At 53.4% G+C, this 24,497-nt stretch overlaps 1 protein-coding gene across 2 annotated transcripts in view; it reads right to left on the bottom strand.

Annotated features, from left to right (window-relative positions):
* Positions 1 to 13,028: 13,028 nt before the first annotated feature.
* Positions 13,029 to 24,497, bottom strand: part of SYK (spleen associated tyrosine kinase) — a 40,589-nt gene continuing 29,120 nt past the window's right edge. For both annotated transcript variants that reach the window (XM_008059197.1, XM_008059198.1), the window contains 4 exons: positions 20,932 to 21,121; positions 17,912 to 18,052; positions 17,175 to 17,287; positions 13,029 to 13,107 (listed from right to left, as the gene is read on the bottom strand). In XM_008059197.1, the coding sequence (XP_008057388.1) occupies positions 13,035 to 13,107; positions 17,175 to 17,287; positions 17,912 to 18,052; positions 20,932 to 21,121 (517 nt within the window). In that variant the 3' untranslated portion in view covers positions 13,029 to 13,034. The remainder of the gene's footprint in view (positions 13,108 to 17,174; positions 17,288 to 17,911; positions 18,053 to 20,931; positions 21,122 to 24,497) is intronic.

The following is a 24,497-nucleotide window of genomic DNA, read 5'->3' as shown; positions in this document are numbered from 1 at the left end:
AGGACTTTAGCCCATGATGGGAGTTCTGTTCCCATCACAGAGTGCGGTGCCAGGTAAGTCACTGCGAGCCTGTCCGCTGTGAGGACGCATCCCTGTCCAGAACTGTGCCCAAACAAATGTCTGGGCAGAGATTTCACCGAGGTCAAGTCTGGACGTCGCCACAGGGGCGACATAAGATGGGTCTGGAAAGGCCTGTGGGGTCACCTGGCTCCCTGGCTAAAGCCGTGTGGGCTATGAGGACCCAGGTGACCCAGTCCAGCGGCTCCTGGGCAAAGCCGCTGCACAGCAAGGCTGCCAAGGGCACCGCCAAGGCTGGGGGCACCTCTGTCTCAGTGCCCCTCACTCTGCCGGGATTTACACACTGTGTTTCCCCAAATACAGGTTCATCTAACAGCCTGGGCCAGTGCTGAGGGTTGGAAGCCATTGATCTGCTTGGAGCCCCTGTTTTCCCTGGACAGAAAGGCAGGGCTGGTCAGGGATTCCCCAAGAAGGAGAAAAACAGAAGGCAAGCCGGGCTCGGTGGCTCAGCCCATAATCCCGCGCCTTGGGAGGCTGAGGTGAGTGCATTGCCTGAGCCCGCGGGTTCGAGACCCGCCTGGGCAGCGAGACCTCATCTCTACAATAAATCAAGAATCAGCCGGGCGTGGCAGCGTATGTCTGTAATTCCGGCTACTCGGAAGGCTGAGGTGGAAGGATCACCGGAGCCCAGTGCGTAGAGGCTGCGGTGGCCGGGAATGGCCACTGCACTCCAGTCTGGGCGACGGAGTGAAACTCCAACTCAAAAAAAACCAAAAAACAAAAACAAAAAAACAGAAGGCAAGGACCAACTCACGCCTGAGCTGAGACCCAAGCAAAAGTGGCATTGAGGTCCACAGACGGAGCGCTTCCTGCCAAGGACACAGCCGGGCAGGTTCCAAGATTAAAGGCTGCTATGTTTACTACATTCTAAGATTAGAGAACAGAAGCTACCCATAAAAAAGGAGAGGCTGCTGTGAAAAATAACTAGATTGGCGAGACCTCATCTCTACAATAAATCAAAAATCAGCCGGGCGTGGTAGCACGTGCCTGTAGTTCCAGCTACTTGGAAGGCTGAGGCAGAAGGATCGCTGGAGCCCAGCAGATCGAGCCTGCGGTGGCTGGGAGCGGCCACTGCACTCTAGTCTGGGTGACAGAATGAGACTCCAACTCAAAAAAAAACACAAAAATCTAGAGACTTGGCAATTTAGAAGATGATTGTTAATAAGATTTTTAAAAAAACAGGCTCAGCGGAGTAGAGGAATGATTGCAGAAAGATTCAGTGAACAAAACAGCAAGACGTCCCTGTAGGGTGTCATTCATGGGAAAAAAGACATCACGGCAAGAGAGTCAGCGGACCAGTGATGGGCAGCCAGACGTTTCCTGAATCTCCTCGGGGTCCAGGAGGCAGGAGCAGAGACACCCGGTGGGGTGGGAGGAGGTGGCAGAGGTCATCAAATAACTAACAGGAGGAAGTTGACCAGAGCGTTTTCGGCTCCAAGGCAGGGCGTGCTCTGCAGGTTTGGGCTGTTCAGCCACGTGCTGAGTTCCATGGCCCGTGCTTGTGTGAATCTCCCTGTCGCCATCCTGAAATTCTCACTCACTTGCTCTTTGAACTTGTGCTTTGCACGTGAAGTCCGGTGGGGCCACGGACCGTGCGTGTGAGCCGAGGAGACCCACAATGTGTGTCCCCGCTCCTGCTGTCCCCTAGGTGCTCCCACCCCATGAGCACAAATTCCGGCGAACTCGGGGTGTGTAGCATTGGGATGGGCTGGTGAGGCTGGGTGCGTGCTGCCTGTCCCCCAGGTGAGAGGAAGGGGTGGGTCCAGGAAGCCGCACACCACGGACCTGCCAGCACCAGTGCAGAGAGGAGGCAGTGGCCTCTAAGAAGAACCAAGGCTCCCAGCACATCCCTTCTCGCCCAGGCGCCCTAGAACGATGACGCAGAGGGAGAGGGAAGCGCGGGTGCCCACCGCTCCTGTCCCTCGGCGTGTCCTTCCTCGCCAGGGCCAGGGGGAGGCGGTGTGTGTGCATACCATGAAGTGCACAAAATAAAGCCACTGGACTCGCTTGTGCAGCATCTACAGTGTCCTGGTGAGAGCGAAACATACGGGCAGTTTCCAGCTACAAAACACAAACTGTGATTTCAGTGACTCCTCACGTGACTTAGACTCTACCCTTGTACTTGCATTTGAAGTCAGCATTGCACAAACGGCAATGATCACGCTGACAATTTAATTTTTTAAGTTTTCTTCACTTGGAATCACATTAAATAACAAAAGAAACACACAGCAAGTCAAGAAAGAGACTGGGAGAAAGGACAAACCTCGTCTCTTACTGTGGTTGCAATTTTTCATCTTTTTGAACCAGATCCCATGTCTTTTGTGTGTGTGTGTGTGTGAGCGATCCACATAATTTATTTTCAGGTAAACAGACTTGCCAAGCCACAGGCGCCCTAGAACGATGACGCAAAAAAAAAAAAAAAATCAAGACCAGTTGACTTAAATGTATAAAAATATTACAAATCTATGCTTTTAACGTCTATTACAATGCAATTCTTTTAATGCAATGTAGAGTTTCTGATACTTTGATAGTTACTTTTCAAATCGTTTTAAATGACTGTGTTCATCTTTTGTTTGTTATTATATATCCCCCCAAAAATTCTGTATTACCTGTTTTTGTGATTTTTTTTTCTAAACTGAGAATGTGAATGTAACACCAATAAATATGAAGCGACTCCCCTAACAGCTCCCACGTCTTACTTCTGCGCTAGGTTCTGCAAATCAGGCAGCCAGTGTGGTAGCATGGGCCCTCGGGGTGCACGGTGGATACACGTTTAAAGGTTTGCGCTGGAATTTCAAAAGAAAACAGGCATTTCAGAAGTTTCCAGAGGGAGGGAGAGGGGCTAATGACAAGAAGTGAAGTGCCCGCAGCCTACGGGAACACCAGGGAGGGTATCCACTAAGGTTCCCGCTTGCCAGAACCTCTGACCCGGCCTGGCGGTCTTTCTGGGTCTAGGCCAGAGGCAGTGGGAGAGGACAGAGGCTGGGGAAGGGCAGGGTGCAGGGCTGCTAGGAACGTCAGGGCCCTTGGCGCTCATCTGCACAGAGCTGGCAGGGCTAGGCCGGCATCATGCCAAGTCCTGGACATGCAGGGACATAGCTTGGGGCCCCCACGGGAGGGCAGGTGGCAGCATGTGAGGACATGCCAGCAGTCCCACTGCCCGGGGCCAGGCTCTGTGGCCCCACAGGAGACCAGGAAGTGGAGAGGGTGGGCCAGGACGGAGGCAGGCCCTGGGCTGCTTGGGAGTCACATTTCCCAGGACTCACACAGACACAGACACACACAGACACACAGACACACATACACACACACACACACACACACACACACACACACACATACAAATAAACATAGACACACAGACACATATACATACAGACACAGACACACGCACACACACACTCACAGACACATACAGACATATGCAGAAACACAGACACACTCACAGACACAGACACCCACACACAGATACAGATACTTATAGACATGCACAGACACACATAGATACACAGACATATACAGACACAGAGACATAGACAGATACCCTAACACACCCAGATACATACATACAGCTAGACAAAGACAGGTGGACACACACAGACACATAGACACATGTGTGCAGACACACACACAAGGACACATATACAAACAGACACATATACACATGAACACACACATAAACAACAGACACATGTCAAAACACTTTTCCTTCGTGCCTCAAACACAGAATGATTATCTCAGAAGTTCATTCTGACAATGTCCACTCAGGGGCACTGAGAGTCAGTGGATGTCAGGAGCTGGTGGGCATAGGAAGCTGGTGGGCACAGGCAGCTGGTGGGTGCTGGGAGCTGGTGGGTATGGAAAGCCAGTGGGCATAGGGAGCTGGTGGGCAAAGAGATAGTGGGCACAGAGAGCTGGTGGGCACAGGGAGCCAGTGGGCACTGGTAGCTGGTTGGCAAAGGGCATGGTGCTCTACCTCCCTCCTCTCTACTGCCTGGTGGTACTCCCCTGAGCATGCCCAGATAGATAGATAGACAGACAGACAGAGGTAGATAGATACATAGATAGATAGATAGATGGACAGATAGACAGATAGATAGAGGTAGGTAGATAAGTATAAATAGATAGAGGTAGACAAGATGCAGCGGTGGAGACAGAGGTAAGGGAGATTTACTACGGAAGTTGGCCCGCTTGATCATGGAGGCTGAGAATTCCCACGATCTGCCGTCTGCTCGCTGCAGACCCAGGAGCCGGAGGAGTCGTTTTGTTACCACAGGATCCAATAGATTGGCTGCCATCCTTCGTGGCCAATTGAAATACGAGAGGCAGAGACTGGGAGAAGAGGGAGTGTTTAGTTTCTACAACCAGGTCATAGGGAGATGGGTCGGCATCATTGCCAAGAAAACCTGTTCTCCAAGCCACACAAATTCGTTCCAATATTTACATCCAAAATTCACAGCCCTCGCCCCACCCCAAGTTTGAAGTCCAGGTGCCGTTTTTGCAAGAGTTACACTAACAATTTGTGTTACGTGGTCACTGATGTGATGCAGTCTCCTGGCCGTGCTGATGTTTGAGATAACATTCTGTCATTTACAACATGGTCTTTACAGGAAGGGGCAGACAGTGGCCACATTTGGAAGGAAGGGAAAGTCACAACATTTAAAATGCTAGTTTTCGACTGACTTAAAGCATAATTGTAACAGTCTTCTATTCCCAGAGCCCTGACCTATGACAGCCCGACGTCCTGGCAGTCACAGCTAGAGGGAAGGTGGGCAGTGCCCCCTCTAGACTTTCAGATGCACTCCTGCTGGCCTTGGCCCGCTCTCCTAATGGGTGATCAGGCTTGCTGGCTGTTTCTTCTTCAGCACCAGCAGTGGCTTCCTGGGTAAGATTGGCCAGTTGGGCAAGGTCATGCGAGGAGAAGGGGTGGGGGAGGAGGAAAAATGTACACTTTTGAATTCAAGCAGCTTTTATGTTTAGCCCAACCAACTCAGCAACAAAGGAACACAGTTTTTAAGTCTTTTCCTGATGACTGTTCTGGTATAACCAAAACGGCCTCTGTCCGAGTCTGAAGGCCTGAGATCCTGGAAGCCCATGGTGTAAGTCCCAGCTGGATCCAAAGGTCCAGGAATTGAAAGGGCCACTGTCCACGGGTGGGAGAAGACGGGTGTTCCAGCCTCTGCTCTTTGCTCTGTGAAGAGTGTTCTTTGCCCTATGGACTGGACGAGAGACTCCTGCAATGCTAGGCATCTTCTTTCCTCTGTCCACCCATCCAGGTGCTCATCTGTCCTGGAAACACCCCACAGACACTCCCAGAATTAATTATTTAAGCTACCTGGGCATCCCCTAGCCCAGGCAAGCAGACCCCTAAAGTCACCATCACGCCAGGGCACAGACAGAGCTCACGGGTTGCGACGAGTGTCCCTGGGGTAGATGGACATTTCCAGAAGAGCTGTGGGGAGCTGGCGCTCAAGGCATGGAGCAGCATGTCTGGGGTCAGGTGATACGCCCGTGTGGATGCTTACGCCCGTGGGGGCTTGTCCCGAGGCCTCATCGTCAACTGAAAGGAGGTGAGAAAACAAATACGCAGAAACACACGTCTTCTCACCATCCAGGACCACTGGTCATTCTTGTTGGCACTTCTCGAGTGTCTTTCCGATGTGTCCGGGAAGCAGCCCCCCTTGGCTTTGCTTCGTGTCCAGAAACCAAGGAAAGACCCCGGCTGGCCCTGTGTGGCATCTCCCGCACATGGTGGACGGCCCGCCTGGGAAGGTGCTAGAAGGCATGAACGGGGTGGAGTGAGGCGTGAGCATGCAGTTGTGGGCTCTCTGGCCTCGGTCCATCTCAGGTGTTTTTAAAGTGACCTTTTCACTGGAAGCAGAGGCTGGATTCAGCTGATATTCTTCGGTGACCCTTCTGGCCCTTGCGTTCTGGAAGGTCGACTCCTCCGACCACAGTGAGCCATGTGTGAGCTCCTCGCCTGCTCCCACGTCTTGTCCCTTGGAGGCCTGAGCTGCTGGAGCCCCGAGGAACCGCTGACCCCTGTCTGGAGAGACACAGCTCCCAGCAGCCCCGGGACCCCGGGCTGGGGCCACAGGCCTGGCGAGGGGCCCGGCCGCTGGAGCCGCTGCATCCCACCAAGGAAAGACCCGAGCTGGCCCTGTGCGGGATCGCCTGCACATGGGAGGGAGGGCCCCAAGGGCCCAGCACGGCCGCGTGGCCTGTCACTACCAGAAATGAACGCATGCCAAACAGTTCTGTAAAGGGGGAGATGAAGACACCTATTCAAATCCCCTCTAAGGGGGACGCCTCGACTCCGAGATGCCTGAATAGAGCCATTGTCCCAGCCTCTCGGACGTGATCTCTGCACCTGCAGGAACACGGCTTCCAATGGCGCCTCCAGCGAGGCCTCTTCCTCTTGTGTGAAACAGGCAACACTCAAGGAGGCAGCGTCTACACTGCCCCACCCCTCAGCCAAGTGACTGGCTCTTGGCCGGTGTCGGCTTCCCCCTGGTGGGCACTCAGGAGAGCACAGGCGTGTATGTGCTGTCAGCGTCCCCTGACCGGCCCTGGGTCTGCGGCCCTGAGTCTGGGTCCCTGTCTGTGGGCGCTCCGGGCGGCGTCGCCCCTGCCCTGGAACAGGTACACGCCAGGCCTGCGCTGGGGCCTTGGCCCACCCTGCCTCCCTGCTTGTCCCCTGTCCCCTTGCCCACCTCCTGGTCACATTTGCCTCTTAAAACTGGCTCAAAGGCAACCCTCTCGGGTCCCCTCCCACTGTGGGAGCTTTTCTGTCTTCTCAATAAATCCTACTTAAAAAAAAAACCAACTGGCTCAAGCCAAAAAAAAAAAAAGCGAGCCCCTGGGGGAGCCCAGGGCCGGGCATACAGCGTTCCCACCTCTGCTGTCTCTCGTCATCCCAGGAGGCCCCCGTGTGAGGACCGAGGGCAGGGTTCGTGTCCTGTCTGGGGTCTCAAGAGTGAGCGCTAGCCAGGGACTGAGACTGTCCCAGGCCCAAGTCTGGGCAGGAAGCCGGGTGTCGTTAGGCTGCGGGCCCGGGCCTCGCCTGGCCTGACTGCCGGGTGGCCACGTGGTGGCTCTGGGGCCAGGGTGTGGGCCCCGTGGTGCTGCCCTGAGCTGGCAGTGAGCCAGCACCGTCCCTACGCTGAGGGCCCCAGAGCTCCAACGGGGTGCTGCTGGACGCCCCGACATGGGCTTCGGGCTCCAGGCAGACTTGGGGGACAGTCCCCTCAACCCCCCGCAAATCCAGGTGCTCAGGACAGGCTGACTTGGGAGCCGGCGGAGCAGGGCGGGAGAGGGGCTTTCTCCAGGCCTCAAGGGGCTAGGAGCATGGGGCTGGCCACCCTGGAGCCGCACCTCTCCCAAGAGGCCGGGAGGCCAAGGGGCATCCCTGAGCTCCCGGATCTCCCTTCCCCCGGCCCCTCCCTCCCCATCTCCTCCCTTTCTCTCCCTCCCTCCTTCCCTAACCCTTCCCTTCTCCCCCTCTCTCCTTCCCTTTTCCTCTCCCTCCCCTCTCTCTCCTTGGCCCTCTCTCCTCTTCCTCCCCTGTCTCTTGCTCTCTCCATCTCTCTCACATATGACTGACTCCCAGATTTTGAAAATGTCCCCCAGCATCCAAGGATCACTCTGTCCCTTTGAAGAGGCATAACAAAGGGGGACAGAGTGACATTAACGGTATGGGACTTGAGAGCGAGGCAGCTTTATCCTGGGCCTGGTGGTGGGGGCAGCTCTGGGATTGGAGCTGCCCGCTGGGGTGCCCTGCAGGAAGACTCCAGCAGGCGTTCCACAGGCCTGCTGGGTTGTCCAGCGGGCGGCAGGCTGGTCTCAGCTGGCCTGGTCTCTGGGCCTCCCTGATGTCCCACACAGCTCACACCCCTCCATGCGGTGACCCCACCTATGCGGTCGGTTCTGTCCCTGAGAAGTTCATGGAGTCTGCATGGGGTGGGGCAGATCCCAAGGGGCAGAAGAGGAACCTGGCTTTTAGGGGATCTCCTGCCCCACTCCATCCAGGTGACTTCTGGGCACTGGCCCGTTTTACCGGCATGTCCTGCTGTCCCAGTCACAGAGGAGGGTGGCTGCGAAGGGGTGTCCAGGTTGTCAAATACAACTGCTAGGAGATGAAGTCAGGGGCCTTAGTAAACCCCAACAGACACCAAGGGTCCCCACAGGCTGGAAGCAAAGGATGGGGGGAAACGGGCCAGGCTGTTCCGGAAGGAGGGAGGGCAGTGTCCTGCCAGAACAGCAGAGTGGACAGCGGCCAGCGAAGACCACGGAGAAACACACCTGTTTATGCAAGTCAAGCCACATGTCCAGTTGGTTGGATTGATCTCTGAGTCCCGGATTCCCACAGACCCATGCCTGTCGCTGACCCACACATGCAGAGGCAAGGACACACAGGACGGGCACCCGTGTGCTGTCATTGCTCCTGGGATTCTTCCACCCCTGCTGCAGGGGCTGGGCCAGCTCACCCAGCCATACGCCCAGGAGGTGACCATGACCGGGCCAGCTGCCCACGGGTCACACAGCAGGAGCATCACACAGGCAGGTGCAGCAGGCAGCCCAGGTCCCTGCTCTGAGCTCCTCCCCCCCAGGACTCTGTTGCTAGGGAGGTGCCCTGAGCTGCGGCCCCCAGGCCTGAGGTGCAGGGACGGTCCGTCGTGGCCTCCCCACCCCACTAACACCCCACATGCACTGAGTGGAGCCATGCGGCCCCCAGCCTCCATGTCCTTGACCTGCAGCCTCTAGTCTGTGGGTTTCAGAGAGCTGTCTTCTGCTTCCTCTCGACTTGGTGGATTCTGAGGGGTGGAGGGAGCAGGGGGCACATGGCCGGGCACCCTACAGACCAATGGTGGCATCCGGGAACGACTGGGCAATAGCTCTCCATGTCCGTTTGGGCCTGTTCCCTTGGACCCAGCAGCAGCTGATGGCCACCGCAGAACAGCACACACGGAGCACGGCACACAACATACGATGTGGAACACACCACGCGTGCACACGAGACACGGCACAGGACACAAGACACAGGACACACGATGGGGGCCAAGGCCCTGGCTCACCTCACGGGGTGGGGGGGCTCTTGGCTGGTGGGTTCTGGGAGCTCTGAGGGTGAGTGGCGTTCGTGGGGAGGCCCTAGGAGCCTTGGGTCAGACTCAGAGAGAGATGATGGTGGCCTCGGGTGGCCTCACAGAGCTCTGGGGTGAGGGTACCCAGAATTGTCCCAGGTGGATGGATATGTGCATAGCTGGACACGCCTGGACACACACGGACAGCTCTGGTAGCCCATCTCCATCAGGGTCACCCCACCCCCTGCAGGTCTGGCCTGCGAAGCGGTGCTTTGCTGGCCCGGACCTCACAGGGCCTGAGGAAGCGGCCAGGGGAGCCCAGGGCATTCGGGGTCCTCCCTGGAGCCCCGCCCAGGGCCTGCCTTGGACCGCAACGGGCTCAAGTGTGGCCAGCCCGCTCCCAGCACGTGTTCACAAGACCACGTCTCTGAGCAGCGGTCAGTTCTCCGCACTACGGTCTGGCAACATGGCCTCTGCCTGCCTCAGCGCAGCCCAAGGGTAGACCCCACAGGCATGAGGCACCCACCCTCCACCAGAGCCCAGAGTGCCCCTTCTGGAGGCCCTGGGTCCCAAACCAGCTGCTCCTCTGCACGTCCAGAGGCCCTGGAGTGTGTCAGCCCCAGGCCACAGCCAGCCCCGGGGCCTGCCCTGTGCACCTGCCTGGTGGGGGCAGAGCACCGTGCCCGCCTGGGGGTCATCGCCTGCTGGGAGCCGTGGGAAGGGGGCTTTCAGCCCACCCGGGACGGTTTCAAGGACAGGCGGCCCACACAGCCGGTAGCATCTCTGCCCTTGGGAACGTGAGGCCCATGGGGGCCACGGGGAGACCCTGGGGTGCCCAACAATAGGGTCTGCTTCAGCGGGGGGGGGCGTGTCCAGCCCCTGCTGTAAATCTGGCTTGGATGCCACCTGAAGGTAGTGAGGATGGGGGAGGGTACTGGTCTGCGGGTGCCGTTCATGTGTGTGTGTATTTGCATGTATATGAGTGCATGCATGTATTCACACACATGTATGCAGGTGTTCACATGACCACATCTCTGGCGTGCATGTGTATGCTGTGCACGGGTGTGTGCATGCATGTGTGTGCTGTGCATGGGTGCGTGCGCTTGTGTGTGCACGTGTGTGTGTGTGAAGCGTATGTGTGCATGCCTGTGTGTCACCTTCTTTGGAAAAGGGGAGGTCAGGGCTCTGGAAGCCTTTCTTGTCTGCTCCAACAGCACGCAGGCTCCTTCACAGAGGAAGGGGCAGCTCTCAGCCCAACCCTGCTTGGCCCCATCAGTGACTTTGGGATCCCCTGCCCACTTTCAAGAGGGCGGGCTGTGGGGTCAGGGCCTCGCCAGGCAGATTCCTGCTCGTGGTCAGAGGACACAGACCTTTCCTAGAAGGACGGGGCCTCCCTGACGGGCCTCCCTGCTGTGATGGGAGCTCACGGTGGCTCCGTGGGACCTGTATACGTCCACCTTCTCGTCGAAACATGCCGCATCCCTGACCATGCCGCTTGGCCTCTGTATTTGACCTCTCACCTCCTGATAACGACCATGAAAACCCTCACAAAGCTCGTTTCAATTTTTGTTAAACTCACAGTTTTAACAGATGCCCAGTGACAGAACACAGCCCTTCTGGAATAAATGGAAGGCATCGCACACGGCCTTTGGGTGCAGGGAGTGCTCTGGGAGGCTGGGAGAACGGAGCCTGTGGCAGGCGCCTCTGCAGGTTGAGGCATGTCCTCTGCAGCCTCCTACGAGCCCAGAGAGTCACACGGAAAGGGAGAAAGAACACTTGCACGCGCACACACGCACTGCCTTCTTCCCAGGAGCACATGGGCTATATGGAAGATATGCTCGAGGGAAAGATGGCGGCCCAGGAGTCCAGCGTCACAGCCCCTCTCAGGTGTGGCCACCACTTGGCCAAGGCCGGGTCAGCAACCCACAGTCCAAGGTGCTACATCTGCTGCGGCCCGACTGACCAAGGTTTCGTCCTGATCTTGTTGGTTTCAGGGAAGCACCATGTGTTCTGAAACCTGCTTGGTGTACTCAGATCAGGGAGCCCCCCACCCCAACAAAAAGGTCAGACCCTGGGTCGCGAGATTCTGGCAAATGCAGGTGGCTTCCAAAGACTCCTCAAGGTGAGCCCTGTGGGTGGCCCTAACCTCTGTGTCTGAGCAAGGCCCAACTTGTCTTCTCTCTAGGCTTCACTCACCTGATAGGAGGACAGGAAGACGGCTTCCTTTCTTGTCCACGGCTGTACAAGAGCTCGCACACATATCTGCGACATCAGAATGACGGCCCAGTCTCTCTTTCATGGCCAAGGGCCGCAGTGAGACTGACTTCTATGGGTGTGACTTGTATGAAGGTGGGATTCCAAAAGAACAGAATTTATTTATAAAAAGTTGTGTATTTATTCTCTTATGTTTAAATTTCAGTCACCTTCAAAGTACTCTCTGTTGGATGGAATATCCTACTGAGATGCTTTGTCCACTGCTCAAAACAGTTTCTGAGCTTGTCCGTTGATGCCTTTAAGTGTTTCTGCCATGTTTTGTTTCACCTCTTCCACATGGACAAAGTTTCCCTTTGAGGACGTTTTTCATCCGGGGAAACACAACAAAACAAAAAAATCACTTGGGGTGCGACTGGCTGAATGAGGGGGTGGGGCACAGAGGTCATGCTGTTTGCTCAAAAACTGCTGAACACTCACTCCGCGCGGTGTGGACAAGTGTGCTCGTAAATAACCCATCACAAACAGGCAAACACGTTGAAAAACCACACAAAGAAATTCACTGAAGCTGAACGCAACCTTTCAACAATACTAGCCAGTACACTGAGGCTGATGGGTTCCCAGAACACTTACCTAGCAGGGGAAGCCTGTCCTCCACAGGGCCTGCCCTTCCAAAGATAATTCCATATTTCTTAGATCCCCACTCCCCTTGTACATGGTCAAACACTAAGTCAAGAAGACAAGAAGGGAATTCTTAGGTATCACGTCTCTCACCTGAAGTCACACTCACAGAGGCCACGCTGTGGGTCTTTGGCTTTATTACGAATGAACACTTGTTCTAGAAACCTGTCTCTAGATGGCCCCAGTCCCATGTTGCCTCTCATGACAGAGAGAAAGAGACGGGGGTCAGGCTGCAGGTCTGGGAAAAGGAGAAGACCCCAAGCGCCCTGCCGTCCTGGGTCAAATGCAGGGCAGTGACAGCCGGCCTCCCCGTGCTGTCTCCATGCAGACGTTCACCAGCTGCAGATAACAAGGTCTGGGGGCGGTCAGGGGAAGAGCCTGATGGGCCATGCCTTGGGCGTCACTCTTCACACAGGGGCACATAAAGCAACCAGGCAGGCCTCTCCATTTTCAACTGGCTACTGGTGTAGACATGCATTGGTCAAGCTTGGGTTTTTTTGAAGCCCCAAAGCACTTTTGTCACAGGGAAAGCTGTTCAGTGGCCAGGGTCAGTCCTGCAGGCTGCCAGAGCCATGCTCTGGAAGCAGCCTGCTTCTTCTTCCCTTCCCGGCTGGCTATGGAAGGTCCAGGACTGACCGCATCCTCCATGTTCCGAGAGTGCAGCCGGTGAGACCTCTGTGGTGCCCGGCAGTGCCCCTGGGACCCAGGCAGGGGAAAGGCAAGAAGGAGACTTGGAGACAGGTCCTAAAAGCAGCCCTCCACGAACGACACACAGATAGGGACAGGCGGACTCTGCAGCCTTCCACCCGCTGTCTGTCTTGCTTCTGGGGTGGTGTGTGCTTTGCGAGCGTGTCACAAGCCACAGGCATGCCACATAAGGCTGGCTCTCCCGATGGCCGAGGGGAGGGAGAGCCTGAAAGCCAGTTCCTCTGCACACACACTCCCGGGAGGCACGTGTGGTCAGGGCCGCCCGCCGCCGAGCTGCTAGTTCACCACGTCATAGTAGTAGTTACGGAGCCTCCGCTCCACTGCAGTGAACCCTGGCCGGTTCTCCACCCTGGAAAGGGAACAGATGGGTCACTGTGTGTCCCTGCACCGTGAAACATGACCACAGCAGGAGCTTGGTGGCATGGAGGACACAAGCCACCGACCTGGGCCACCCAGGCTTCAGGCTCACAGCGTGGTTCCTGTGGCCGCCTGGTGGCTAGAAGGCTGGGAGGAAGGGGACCCCACCCCACCCCACCCAGACCCACAGAACCCAAGCCTGCGTTTGACCCCATCCTAGGTGACTCAGTCTCCCTCCAAGCTGGACGTTTTGTGCAAAACCTTGGGTCTGTTGGCCCTGGACTTAGAGGCTGCCTCCTTGTGATTCCGGCAAAGCAGTAGGTGTCCAAAACTACCCAGTCGGTCAATGGACTGCAGGTGTATTTAATGTCTGACTCATAGTGTTGTTTGAACACGACCTTAACTCTCCCTTTCCACACTCTAGTCAATGGCATTGGAGTTTCTGAAAATGGGCTGTTCATACAGGTTCTTACAGAAACCTCTAACCTGTCTCTGCAGAAGCAAAGACTCAGATCTTGTCTACGATATATGAAATGATACACGAAACCCAGCCGGGTCTCACTGCCACAGTGACCCTGGGTGCTCATGTAAGTAAGCTGTGAACAAAAGCTTCAACAATCTGTGACCTGGGCTGGGCATGGTGGTGTATGCCTGTAATCCCAGCACTTTGGGAGACCAAGGTGAGAGAATTGCTTGAGTTTAGGAGTTTGAGACCAGCCTGGGCAACCTAGCAAGACCTCGTCTCTAAAACCAAACAAATAAAGACACAAAGAAACAAACAAACAAAATAATCTGTGACCTCTAGACATATATTCACCGACGTCTCCAACATGGCATCCTGCATGGACCAACCAGAGGCGAGTGTTAAAACCTTGGGAAGCTGCCCTCACTTAGGAGCTATTTTTCTCATCTTTCAAGATTTCTGGATATACTGCATGTGACATAGAATGTGAGACTCAGAGCTTGACACTGTCCACATTCAACCACTTTGACCCACAGCAATTGTGGTCTCGTGTGGTTCTGTCCAGATACGAGAGAAACACCCAGAACATGCCCAGGATCCAGAACCACTCGTTCTAAGTGCAGAACCAAAGTGGGTCATTTTGTCAAATGGTATTGAAATCTGTGTCTTCACCTACAGTCGTGCTGCCTGGGTGTAACCGAAGTCCCTCAACATCCCTGCCCTCCCCTACTGAGGCTGCCGCTGGAAAAATGTCAACCTTCAGATACACAGCTTTGCGGGGTAAGAGACCAAAGGGTGGGGACCATGTCTAATCTCTATTCCCTGAGGCTTGTCCCTGGAGCTGGTTCCTGGGTCCCACGGACTTATACTCACGGGAAGGTGCCCTGCAGTGTGCAGCTGACAGTGCCCAAGGAGAGACCCCACTGCCTGCAGCCTCGCCAGGGCTGGATCCTGACCCTCCAGCAGGGAGGCATGTTCTGAAAGAACATTCTCTGGAGGAAAATTGCTCCATGAACACCAACAGGAGACTGTACCTTCATGCTGCCTGTGGATGGTTCTGGAAACGGCAGCATACACACCGTGTACATCCAGAGGAGGCTGGCTGCAGCCCTTGTGCAGATCCTTGGGTCACAGGAGCCGCCACAGCCTGAGGGGGCTCTGCTGTCTACCATCTGCAAGCAGGGGGTCTAGGGTGCTGCAGTCTCCCTGCCCCTCCCACCTCACGTCAAACACCTACCACGGGGAAGCCACAACAGACGTGAACACACCAGCACAACATGAAGGGCAGAAACACATTTTATCTCTCCCCCTGGAGTTCATCTAATTACAGGTTTTCTGCATTTGTTTGGAATGATTTAAAACCTGTCCCTGACTTCTTCCAGGAAGTAAGGTCTTGGAAGGAAGCCACCGGCGGGACAAATGAGTGTTCGTTCTGCCTGACCACCTGTCATGCCCAGGGAGGCCTTCCCCTGGCCTGAGCTACTGGGGGTCAAGTGGCCCCCCCTCAGGAGGGACAGGATCAGAAGTGGTCAGCTCTACCCGCCCGTGGACTACAGTCTGGGCAGGGGGGGACTTAAGTTGAGACTCAGGAAGCAACAGTGGCCACCGCACCACCTCCATGGACAGCTTGCCTCTCTGGCCCACACGAAGCTTGCCCGTCAGCACCGACACTCAATGTTCTAGGAGATGCCCATGGTCTTGGCAGGTGCCCTGGGTGCAGGGGTCCAGCCAGGCCATGCCTGGAACACTGGCACAGCAGGATGGGAATGCCTGCCCATGTGCTGCCTCTGTCTTGCAGCTGCACTTGGGTAAGTTTTTTTTTTTTTTTTAGCTGGAGTCTCACTCCATCGCCCAGACTGGAGTGCCAGGGCATGCTCACAGCCACCACAGCCTTGACCTGCTGAGCTCCAGTGATCCTTCCGCCTCAGCCTTCCAAGTAGGCGGAGCTACAGGCGCATGCTACCACACCCGGCTAATTTTTGATTTATTGTAGACACGAGGTCTCACCAAGTTGCCCAGGTGGGTCTCGAACCTGCCGGCTCAGGCAATCCACTTGCCTCGGCCTCCCAAAGTGCTGGGATTACAGGCTGAACCATCAAGCCCGGCTCACCTGGGTTGTTTCTAAATGAAGAACAAGAGTTTCTCCTGCCCCCAGCTGTGGTGGGGGCTGCGATCCAGGCATGAGGCCTTGGCATTCCAGGACCCGACCTGTCTAGAATCTCCAGTTGAGCCCATGACATCAGTTGTCTCAGCTGTGCTGTCCAAAAGCTTCTGGGGCTCCACAAAGCATTGGGTCTACCTCTGATCACAAGCCACTGTCTCTGAGCTCACAGGCCATCTACACATCAAAGCCACAAGTCCAGAGATGGCAGCTCAGGGCCACCACACAGCACACAGGCCGCCCAGCCTGGGCAAAGCCGTGTCCCTGGCTCTTGGGTATGGCGATGCATTTTCCTTCCCTGCTGGGCAGCCCTGAGCATCACCAGAGCACAGCATCACATGTACTTTAAAAGCACATGGGTAGGATGGGCTCAGTGGGTCAGCCTGTATCCCAGCACTTTGGGAGGCCGAGACAAGTGGATTGCCTGAACCCGTGGGTTTGAGACCTGCCCGGGCAACTTGGCGAGACCTCATCTCTACAATAAATCAAAAAAATTAGGCGGGCATGGTAGCACACGCCTGTAGTTCCAGCTCCTTGGAAGGCTGAGGTGGAAAGATGGCCAAAGCCCAGCAGGTTAAGGCTGCGGTGGCCAGAAGCATGCCACTGCACTCCAGTCTGGGCGACAGAGTGAGACTCCAACTCAAAACAAACAAGCAGACAAATAAAAAAACCTGTCACCCTCGCTACTGAAGGCTGTCAGGGGTCAGGAAAGAATGACTGCACAGGACAGACCACTGTCCACTGTGGCCAAAAGCGGGGTGTGGCCCAGACTCCCACGAGCACCTCTCACTCTGACCATCTGCACCCCAACCACAGCGCCCCAACCAACATTTAAATGTGGGCACTTGGGTCAGAGTCCCCCTCTACATACCCACTCTTTAGACTCTAAAGCACACAGCGTGCAGGCCAACAGCCAGGACCCCGAAGCAGAGTCAGTCTACCCACTCCATGTTAGTCTAGAGAAAGATGCCCCAACCCATGGCAACAGGATCCCAGCTCTTCATGGCGCCATCCTCCCCCTGGCATCCTGACTTGTGGGAGAGCAGGTCTCCACTCTCTGCAGTGCCACCCTCCCCCCTACCGGTGTCCAGGGCATGGGATGCCCCCACTCATGGAAGGACAGGATCCCTGCTCTCTGGGGCACCACGGACTCATGGAAGGACAGAATCCCCCCTCTGCATGGTGCCACCCTACTCCCCAGTATCCAGGGCATGGGATGCCCCAACTTATGGTAGGACAGAATCCTGGTCCTTCGCGGCACCATCCTCCCCCTGGCATCCGGAGCACGGGATGCCCCGACTTGTAGACGAACAGGATCCCCGCTCTCTGGGGTGCCACTCCCCCCTGGTGTGCAGGGCGCCCCGACCCATGGAAGGCCAGGATCTCCCACGCTCTGCGGTGCCACCCTCCCCAGGCATCCAGCACGGGCACTCACTCGTAAGTCCAGCACAGGTTCATGAGCTCGTACATCTCCCTGGGACACCCGGCGGGGCACCCCATGCGCTCGCCCTTCTCCAGCATGGCGGTGACTTCACTCCCCTTCATCCCCTGCAACACGCAAGAGACGCAGGCGCTTTTACGAAATGTCGGCAAAACCAAACCACACAACTCCCACCCCATGACACAGGACATGCGCTGTGCAGCTTAATTACATAAAACACCCAGACAGAAGCACCCAGTTCAGTGCTGGTGTCATGCGGGTCGCCCCCGGGGGACCTGGGGGCAAGGAGATGGACTCAGGGGTTCTGTCTTCACTGGGGCCTGGTTCCTCGCGAGTGTCATGTGTGCAACTCACTGAGCTCCATCCTAAGATGTGTGCCTTGTGGGTACACATGTTTGGAGACAGAGAGTGAGAGTATGTAGCCGAGCTGCACGTGTGACCCTGTAAATACCTGTCATTTCTACTTCCAATCTAGTGAATGACAGTCTGGGTCCACAATTTACGCCTCTTTATACATGCACCACCAGCAGGAAAAACACATGGTTGGTGGGTGCCGAAAGTGTCCTCAGTTTAGAATTAACTGAAGTCATGCTAACTGCCTGCTGTCAAAGGAGAATGGAGGGCTCAGGGTTGCGGGGCGTGTCCCAGTTTTGAGGTTTTCACATTTCGGTGAAGCCAGCCTGCGGCGTATCCATCCTCTCGGCCCCATGTGAGGACAGAGAGGGGCTCACCCGGTATGGCTTCTGCCCGTAGGAGAAGGCCTCCCACATGAGCACCCCAAAGCTCCAGACGTCACTCTTGCTGGAGAACTTGTAGTAGTTGATGCACTCCGGGGCGTACCACTTCACCGGCCACTTCCCATGCGTCTGCGCCTGTGGGGGAGGACGAGGCGCCGTGAGGGTGACATTGTGAGCGACGTGTCCACGGCAGCATGATCCCAGCACCAGCATGTGGAGATGGCCCAAGCGTGACTGAACAACGAGCGGGTTGACCAGTGTGGTCTAGCCACACGGCAGATGCCACTCAGCCCGAGAAAGGAAGGCCAGCCAACACCCACGCCACAGCTGAACCCTGAGGATGCTGCACTCAGTGAAACGAGCCACTCACCACCAGACAAAGGCCGTGTGGTTTCACTCACACGAGGGACCTGGACAGCCAAATTCTGGAGCTAGAAAGCAGGAGGGTGGTCTAGGGGTTGGGTGCAAGTGGGGAGCTGGTGTCTAATGGGGACAGAGCTTCTGTTTTGCAAGATGAAGAGGTCTGGGTATGGGCTGCACCGGTGGGAACGGATCTAACACAAGTAGACGGTATGTGAGGGGGTGATGAGGACAGTCAACTTCATGCTCCGTGTCACAACTTTAAAAGGAAATAAAAGTGTGGCCCACAAAATGCTGTGAGTGTGCGTGCATGTGTGTGTGTGTTTGGTCTGAATTTTAAAAATACTATTACATCTTAAAACCTGGGACACTCTTTGAAGGTTAAATACTTATTTCTTAAGATCCAGGCTGATGCCTGCATCTTTCATCTTTCAGTTTTTTCCTCTTCCCACCATGGTTGCAGGGGATGCAGGGGACAGCGGGGAGTCCAGCCAGGACTTGACTTCAAGGCTGGGCTTCAAGAAGCATGAGTTTATACAACTGTTACCATGTGTTTGTCCATAGGTTTAAGCCAAAGCTAACGATCTTGGCATAGACTACTGGCTAAGATCATTTTCAAAATAATTTAAACTTTCTAACTTTCTAACTTTCAAATTTTAAAAGAAAATGGTAGTGAAGAAATCAAAACCGTAGACAGCAAAACTCTTTCGTTTGGGTTTGGGAATCAGGCGGCACCCAGTGGAGTCTTGGGGGATGGTGACCCTCAACTTGGGAGGCCACTTTCAACCCGGGAGAAGGTGACCTTCAACTTGAGAGAAGGTGACCCTTAACCTGGGAGAAGGTGCTCCTCAGTGTGGGATAAGATCACCCTCAACCTGGGAAAAGGTGACTCTTCAGCCGGGAGGGGGTCACTCATCCTCAGCCTGAGAGAAGGTGACCCGCAGCCTGGGAGCATGGGTCAGCCTGGGACATGGTGAGTCACCCCGGCGCATGGGTCAGCCTGTGCCGCCTGAGCTCCCTCATGGCCTCTATTCTCATGTGGGTGGAGGCTGCCCACGTGCCTGGGAGACTGGCTCCTGTCATTCACCCTTCATGTGGTCCCTTGGATGACCAAGGTCCACCTTCTTCCGTCACCTGCCAGGTCCCCAGACTTCCTCTCAGAGAAGGGCCAAGTGGCGTGTGTTGTCATTCAGGGAGTCTCCGGCCACTGCAAGGTGAGGCACTCAGGGCCCTGTCTGCCATCCATTCATTAGACTTCAGGGTCTATTGTCTACTTCTGATCACTCGGGATGTTCCTGGAGACCCTCGGGGTTGTGACACGCATGTGGTACCCTTCCACTCACTGGGTGTTTCAAGCCCACAAGTACCAGCTGGTCAGCACAGACCCTATGCATACATCAGGGCTGAGTCACATGGAGATGGGCTTTCTTATCCTTTTTCGCTCTTTTTTTTTTTGAGTTGGAGTCTCACTCTGTCGCCCAGACTGGAGTGCAGTGGCCGCTCCCGGCCACCGCAGCCTCGATCTGCTGGGCTCCGGCGATCCTTCCGCCTCAGCCTTCCAAGTAGCCGGAATTACAGGCGCACGCTACCACGCCCGGCTGATTTTTTTGATTTATTGTAGAGATGAGGTCTCGCTGCCCAGGCGGGTCTTGAACCCACGGCCTCAGGCAATCCACTTACCTCAGCCTCCCAAAGACGCGGGATGATAGGCTGAGCCATCGAGCCCAGCCGTCTTATCCTTTTTCTCTGCTTTTAGTTATTGGTTCACTTGAAGGTCCAAGAGGGGTAAAATCACATTATAAAGGGAGTGACACTTTTTTTAGGAAGTCCAAACTGTACTGGGGACTGACTCCTGCTTGATGCTTTGCTAGAAGTCCATCCTGAATTCCTCAATTTCCACCTTAACAAACTGAGGGGCATGTTTCTTTCCTGGCCCCATTCATAGAACTGCCTTGATCTTTGCCTTCCAGAACTACATTTCTTTATGGACAACCAATTCCCCTGGGTACCAATTGTGCCAACAGAAAAATTTCCACATATTTAGTGGGAATACAGGGGCCCTGACCTGGTAGTCAGAAGTAGATGACGGACTTATTGGATAAATCTCCGATTTCTACCTTTTACCATAGCTGGATGTTCATTCACAGGTGACTTTGGGGATGATCCCGACTGTATGCAGTGGAACAATGCTCCCCGAGACACTCCTGGGTGCTCTGGAGAAGGATTCCTTGGGTGACGTGGTGTGAGGAGGCTGCAGGGCAAGACCCTTCGCTGGCATGTGCAACAGCCAGGAGCACGACAAGAGTTTGGGGAATCCTGCAAGAGTCAACCTGGCCAACCCACGTTTCCCTAAGTAATTGAAGGAAGGAATCCACACCCTTCTCAAAGTGAGTTATCACTTAATACCTTGACTCCTGATTCTTCCATGAAGCATCATTTGGAAGCTACTCATCTGAGTACATCTCAAGGTGTGACATGTTAGAGCATTTCCGTTTTTAAACGAGAGCATCAAAGTTGAACAAGTACATTTACACAGGCATCTTGAACTAGCTACATTGCTTCTTGAAACCCTACCACCAGAAAGTAAAGCAAGCATACTTTGCCTTTCATTCTCTACCACCTGCTGCTCCGCCTCTGTGCCAAGTCGTGCCTACCTTGTAGTAGTTTTCATCGGCACGAAGTGCCTTGGAAAGTCCGAAATCACTGATCTTGGCATAATGTTGAGTGACCAGCAACACGTTTCTTGCCGCCAGGTCTCTGTGCACAAAATTGCACTCTTCCAAGTACTTCATTCCCATAGACACCTGATGCACCAGCTCTATGATGTTCTTATCCTTGACTTGCCTGAAAGCGACAGTGGTGTCATTAAATGCTACAGTGGACAGTGGTCACTTCAGAACAACCAGCGTCCTCCCTACACTGACCGGAGATGACGCCACTCCTCTCTCTTCTTAAAAAGTCTCCTGAGGGGTGAGTCACCTCGTCCCCATTCTCCTGTGTTCAGTGGGATTGGCTTTCCTGGTGTGCTCTGAATTGTAGGAAGAGCAGTATGGAGTGGTCAGACCTAGCTCACAGACAGTCAGGCATCAGCTCAAACCCTTGTTCTAATAACTGACAGGTCCCAAACCAACCCCGCGTCTCAGTTTCTTACCTGTAAAGAAAAATTGACAACACCTCCCTTCCACAGAGGATAAAGAGACACTCTAAGCACAAACACAGAGCAGCCAACAGGCTGAGCTAGCTGGTGGCTGTTATTCTGTCAAATTCCAAGTGAGTTTTCCCACCCTAACACAGCTTTAGATGAGCACAACACAACCCAGCCCCTGACAGACAATCAATTAACAATTGACGTTTTTAGAAGTCATGACTCATGGGATCCCGAGGTCAGCCAGACACATAACTGCCATCACTTAGAAAATGTTTATTTCAAATGTTTGCTTGTTTAACCAAGGAGGTGAAAGCTCTTTACAAGAAGAATGAACCACAAAACACTGATGAAAGAAATTGTAGAGGATCAAACAAATAAAAAAACATCTCATGCTCATAAATTGGGAGAACTAACACTGCTAAAATGACCATACTCCCCAAAGCAATCTACAGATTCAACACTCTTCCTATCAAATTGCCAACATCATTTTCCACAGAATTAGAAAAAGGAATCCTAAAACTTATATGAAACCATAAAGGAGCCAGAATAGCCAAAGCCCCATCATAAGCAAAAAGAAAAAAGTTGGAGGCACCATATTACCCTGTTTCAAATGATACTACAAGACTGTAGTAACCAAAATAGCACGGTCCTAGTACAAGAGCAGACACATGGACCAGTGGAATAGAACAGAGAATCCAGAAATAAACCCAAATACCTACAACCAACTGGTCTTCAACAAAGCAGGCAAAAATGTATACTGGGGAAGGGACGCCCTATTCAACAAACAGTGCAGGGAAAACGGGATAGCTATGCACATAAGACTGAAACTGGATTCCCTATCTCTCACCATACAAAATAAACTCATGATGGATTAATGACTTAACTGTAAGACCTGAAACCTGAAATCCTAGAAGAAAACCTAGGAAAATCCTTCTGGACATTGGCCTATGAAAAATTATGTTTAAGATCCCCAAAACAGCCGGGCTCGGTGGCTCAGCCTGTAATCCCGTGCCTTTGGGAGGCTGAGGTGAGTGGATTGCTTGAGCCCGCGGGTTTGAGACCTGCCTGGGCAGCAAGACCTCATCTCTACAGTAAATCAAAAAATCAGCCAGGCGTGGTGGCACATGCCTGTAATTCCAACTACTTGGAAGGCTGAGGCGGAAGGATCGCCAGAGCCCAGCAGGTCGAGGCTGTGGTGGCTGGGAGCGGCCACTGCACTCCAATCTGGGTGACTGAGTGAGACTCCTACTCAAGACAAAACAAAACAAAACAAAAAAACAAAAACAAACAAGATCCCCAAAACAAATGCAATAAAAACAAACATATATAAGTGGAACTTAATTATATTAAAAAGTTCCTGGGGCTGGGCGTGGTGGCTCACTCCTATAATCCTAGCACTTTGAGAGGCCAAGGCAGGAGGACTGCTTGAGCCAAGGAGTTTTGAGACTTTGTCTCTACAAAAATAAAAATCAAAACAATTAACTGGGTGCGGTGGCACCTGCTTGTAGTCTTGGAAGGCTGAGGTGAGAGGACTACTTGAGCCCAGGAGTTTGAGGCTGCAGTGAACCACGGTCGTGCCCCTGCACTCCAGCCTGGGTGACAGAGTAAGACCCCAGGCTCAAAAAAATAAGTAAATAAAATAAATAATAAAATAGAAGTCTTCGGTACAACAAAAGAAATGATCAACAGAGTTAAAAAGCAACCTACAGAATGGGAGAAAATATTCACAAACTATACATCTGACAAAGGACTAATATTCAGAATTTACAAGGAACTCAAAGAAATCAGCAAGAAAAAAATAACCCCATTACAAAGTGGGCAAATAATATGAACAAACATCTCTCAAGAGAAGATATACAAATGACCAACACACATATGGAAAAGGGCTCAACATCACTTAATCATCAAAACCACAAGTTGATACCACCTTACACCAGCAGAATGGCCATTGTCAAAAAACCAAAAAATAGTAGATGCTGGTGCTGATTAGGGGCAAAAGGGAACACTGATACACTGGTGGTGGGAATGCAAATCAGTAAAGCCTCTGTGAAAGACAGTATAGCAATTTCTCAAGTAACTAACAGCATGTCTACCATTCGACCCAGCAATCCTACTGCTGGGAATCTACCTAAAGAAACAGAGCTTGCTATACCACAAAAAAAGAAAAGAAAAGAAAAAAAGACACCTGTACTTGTATGTTCACCGCATCACAGTTCACAATGGCAAAGACGTGGAATCAACCTAAGGCCCATCAACTGAGCAGCGGACAATGAAAGTGTGGTATATATACACTATGGAATACTTTCGGCCATACAAAGAATGAAACAATGTCTTTTGTACAACTTGGATGGGATTGGAGGCCATTATCCTGAATGAAGTGATACAGGAATAGGAAACCAAACACTGCGCGTTCCCACTTATGAGTGGGACCTACGCTGGGGTCCACAAAGGCACAGAGGAGGGGATGACGGCCGCTGGAGTCTCGGCGGGGAGAGAGGTGAAGGGTGAAAATCTCCCATCAGGTACAGGGCGCACTAGTTGGGGACAGGTCCACTTCACTTAAAGCCTAGACCTCCTCACCGCTCCAGAGTTCATCCATGTAATCAAAACCCACTCGGGCCCCTAGAGCCATTGAAATAAAATAAAAGACCGTACAACAGTGAAAAAGGACAAGTCCTACTTATGTTTGGCAAAACAGCTGAATTCCAGGGCATCGTATAGAAAAGATGAAAGTTGCAAAATCTCTGCCATGTCTAAGACACAGAGCCGTGTAAAAAACAGTATTACATAATATTTCCAGATCCATGTGCTCTGTATGTAAAAGCATGAACCACGTGTGGGAAACAAATATATTAAACTGGGACAAAAAAAGTCACTATAGGCTGGTGGGGCTAAAAGCTGAAGGTGGTTGTCAAAAGTGATGTGATTCTGCTTTAAACTGGCAAAAAATAGGATGCGTTCAAACCATATCAGTAATGTGAAAACAAGTTTGTTAAGGCACATTATCCGATAAAAGCTTAATATATCCCTTTAAAAAAAAAGAAAAAAAATAAAAAATACTGATTAATGAAA

The sequence above is a fragment of the Carlito syrichta genome, unplaced genomic scaffold (genome assembly GCF_000164805.1).
Source record: "Carlito syrichta isolate Samal-C Ts95f unplaced genomic scaffold, Tarsius_syrichta-2.0.1 Scaffold303796, whole genome shotgun sequence".
Taxonomy (NCBI): domain Eukaryota; kingdom Metazoa; phylum Chordata; class Mammalia; order Primates; family Tarsiidae; genus Carlito; species Carlito syrichta.
The sequence above is the reverse complement of the archived record's forward strand: the minus strand, read 5'-3'. Positions and strand labels throughout refer to the sequence as shown.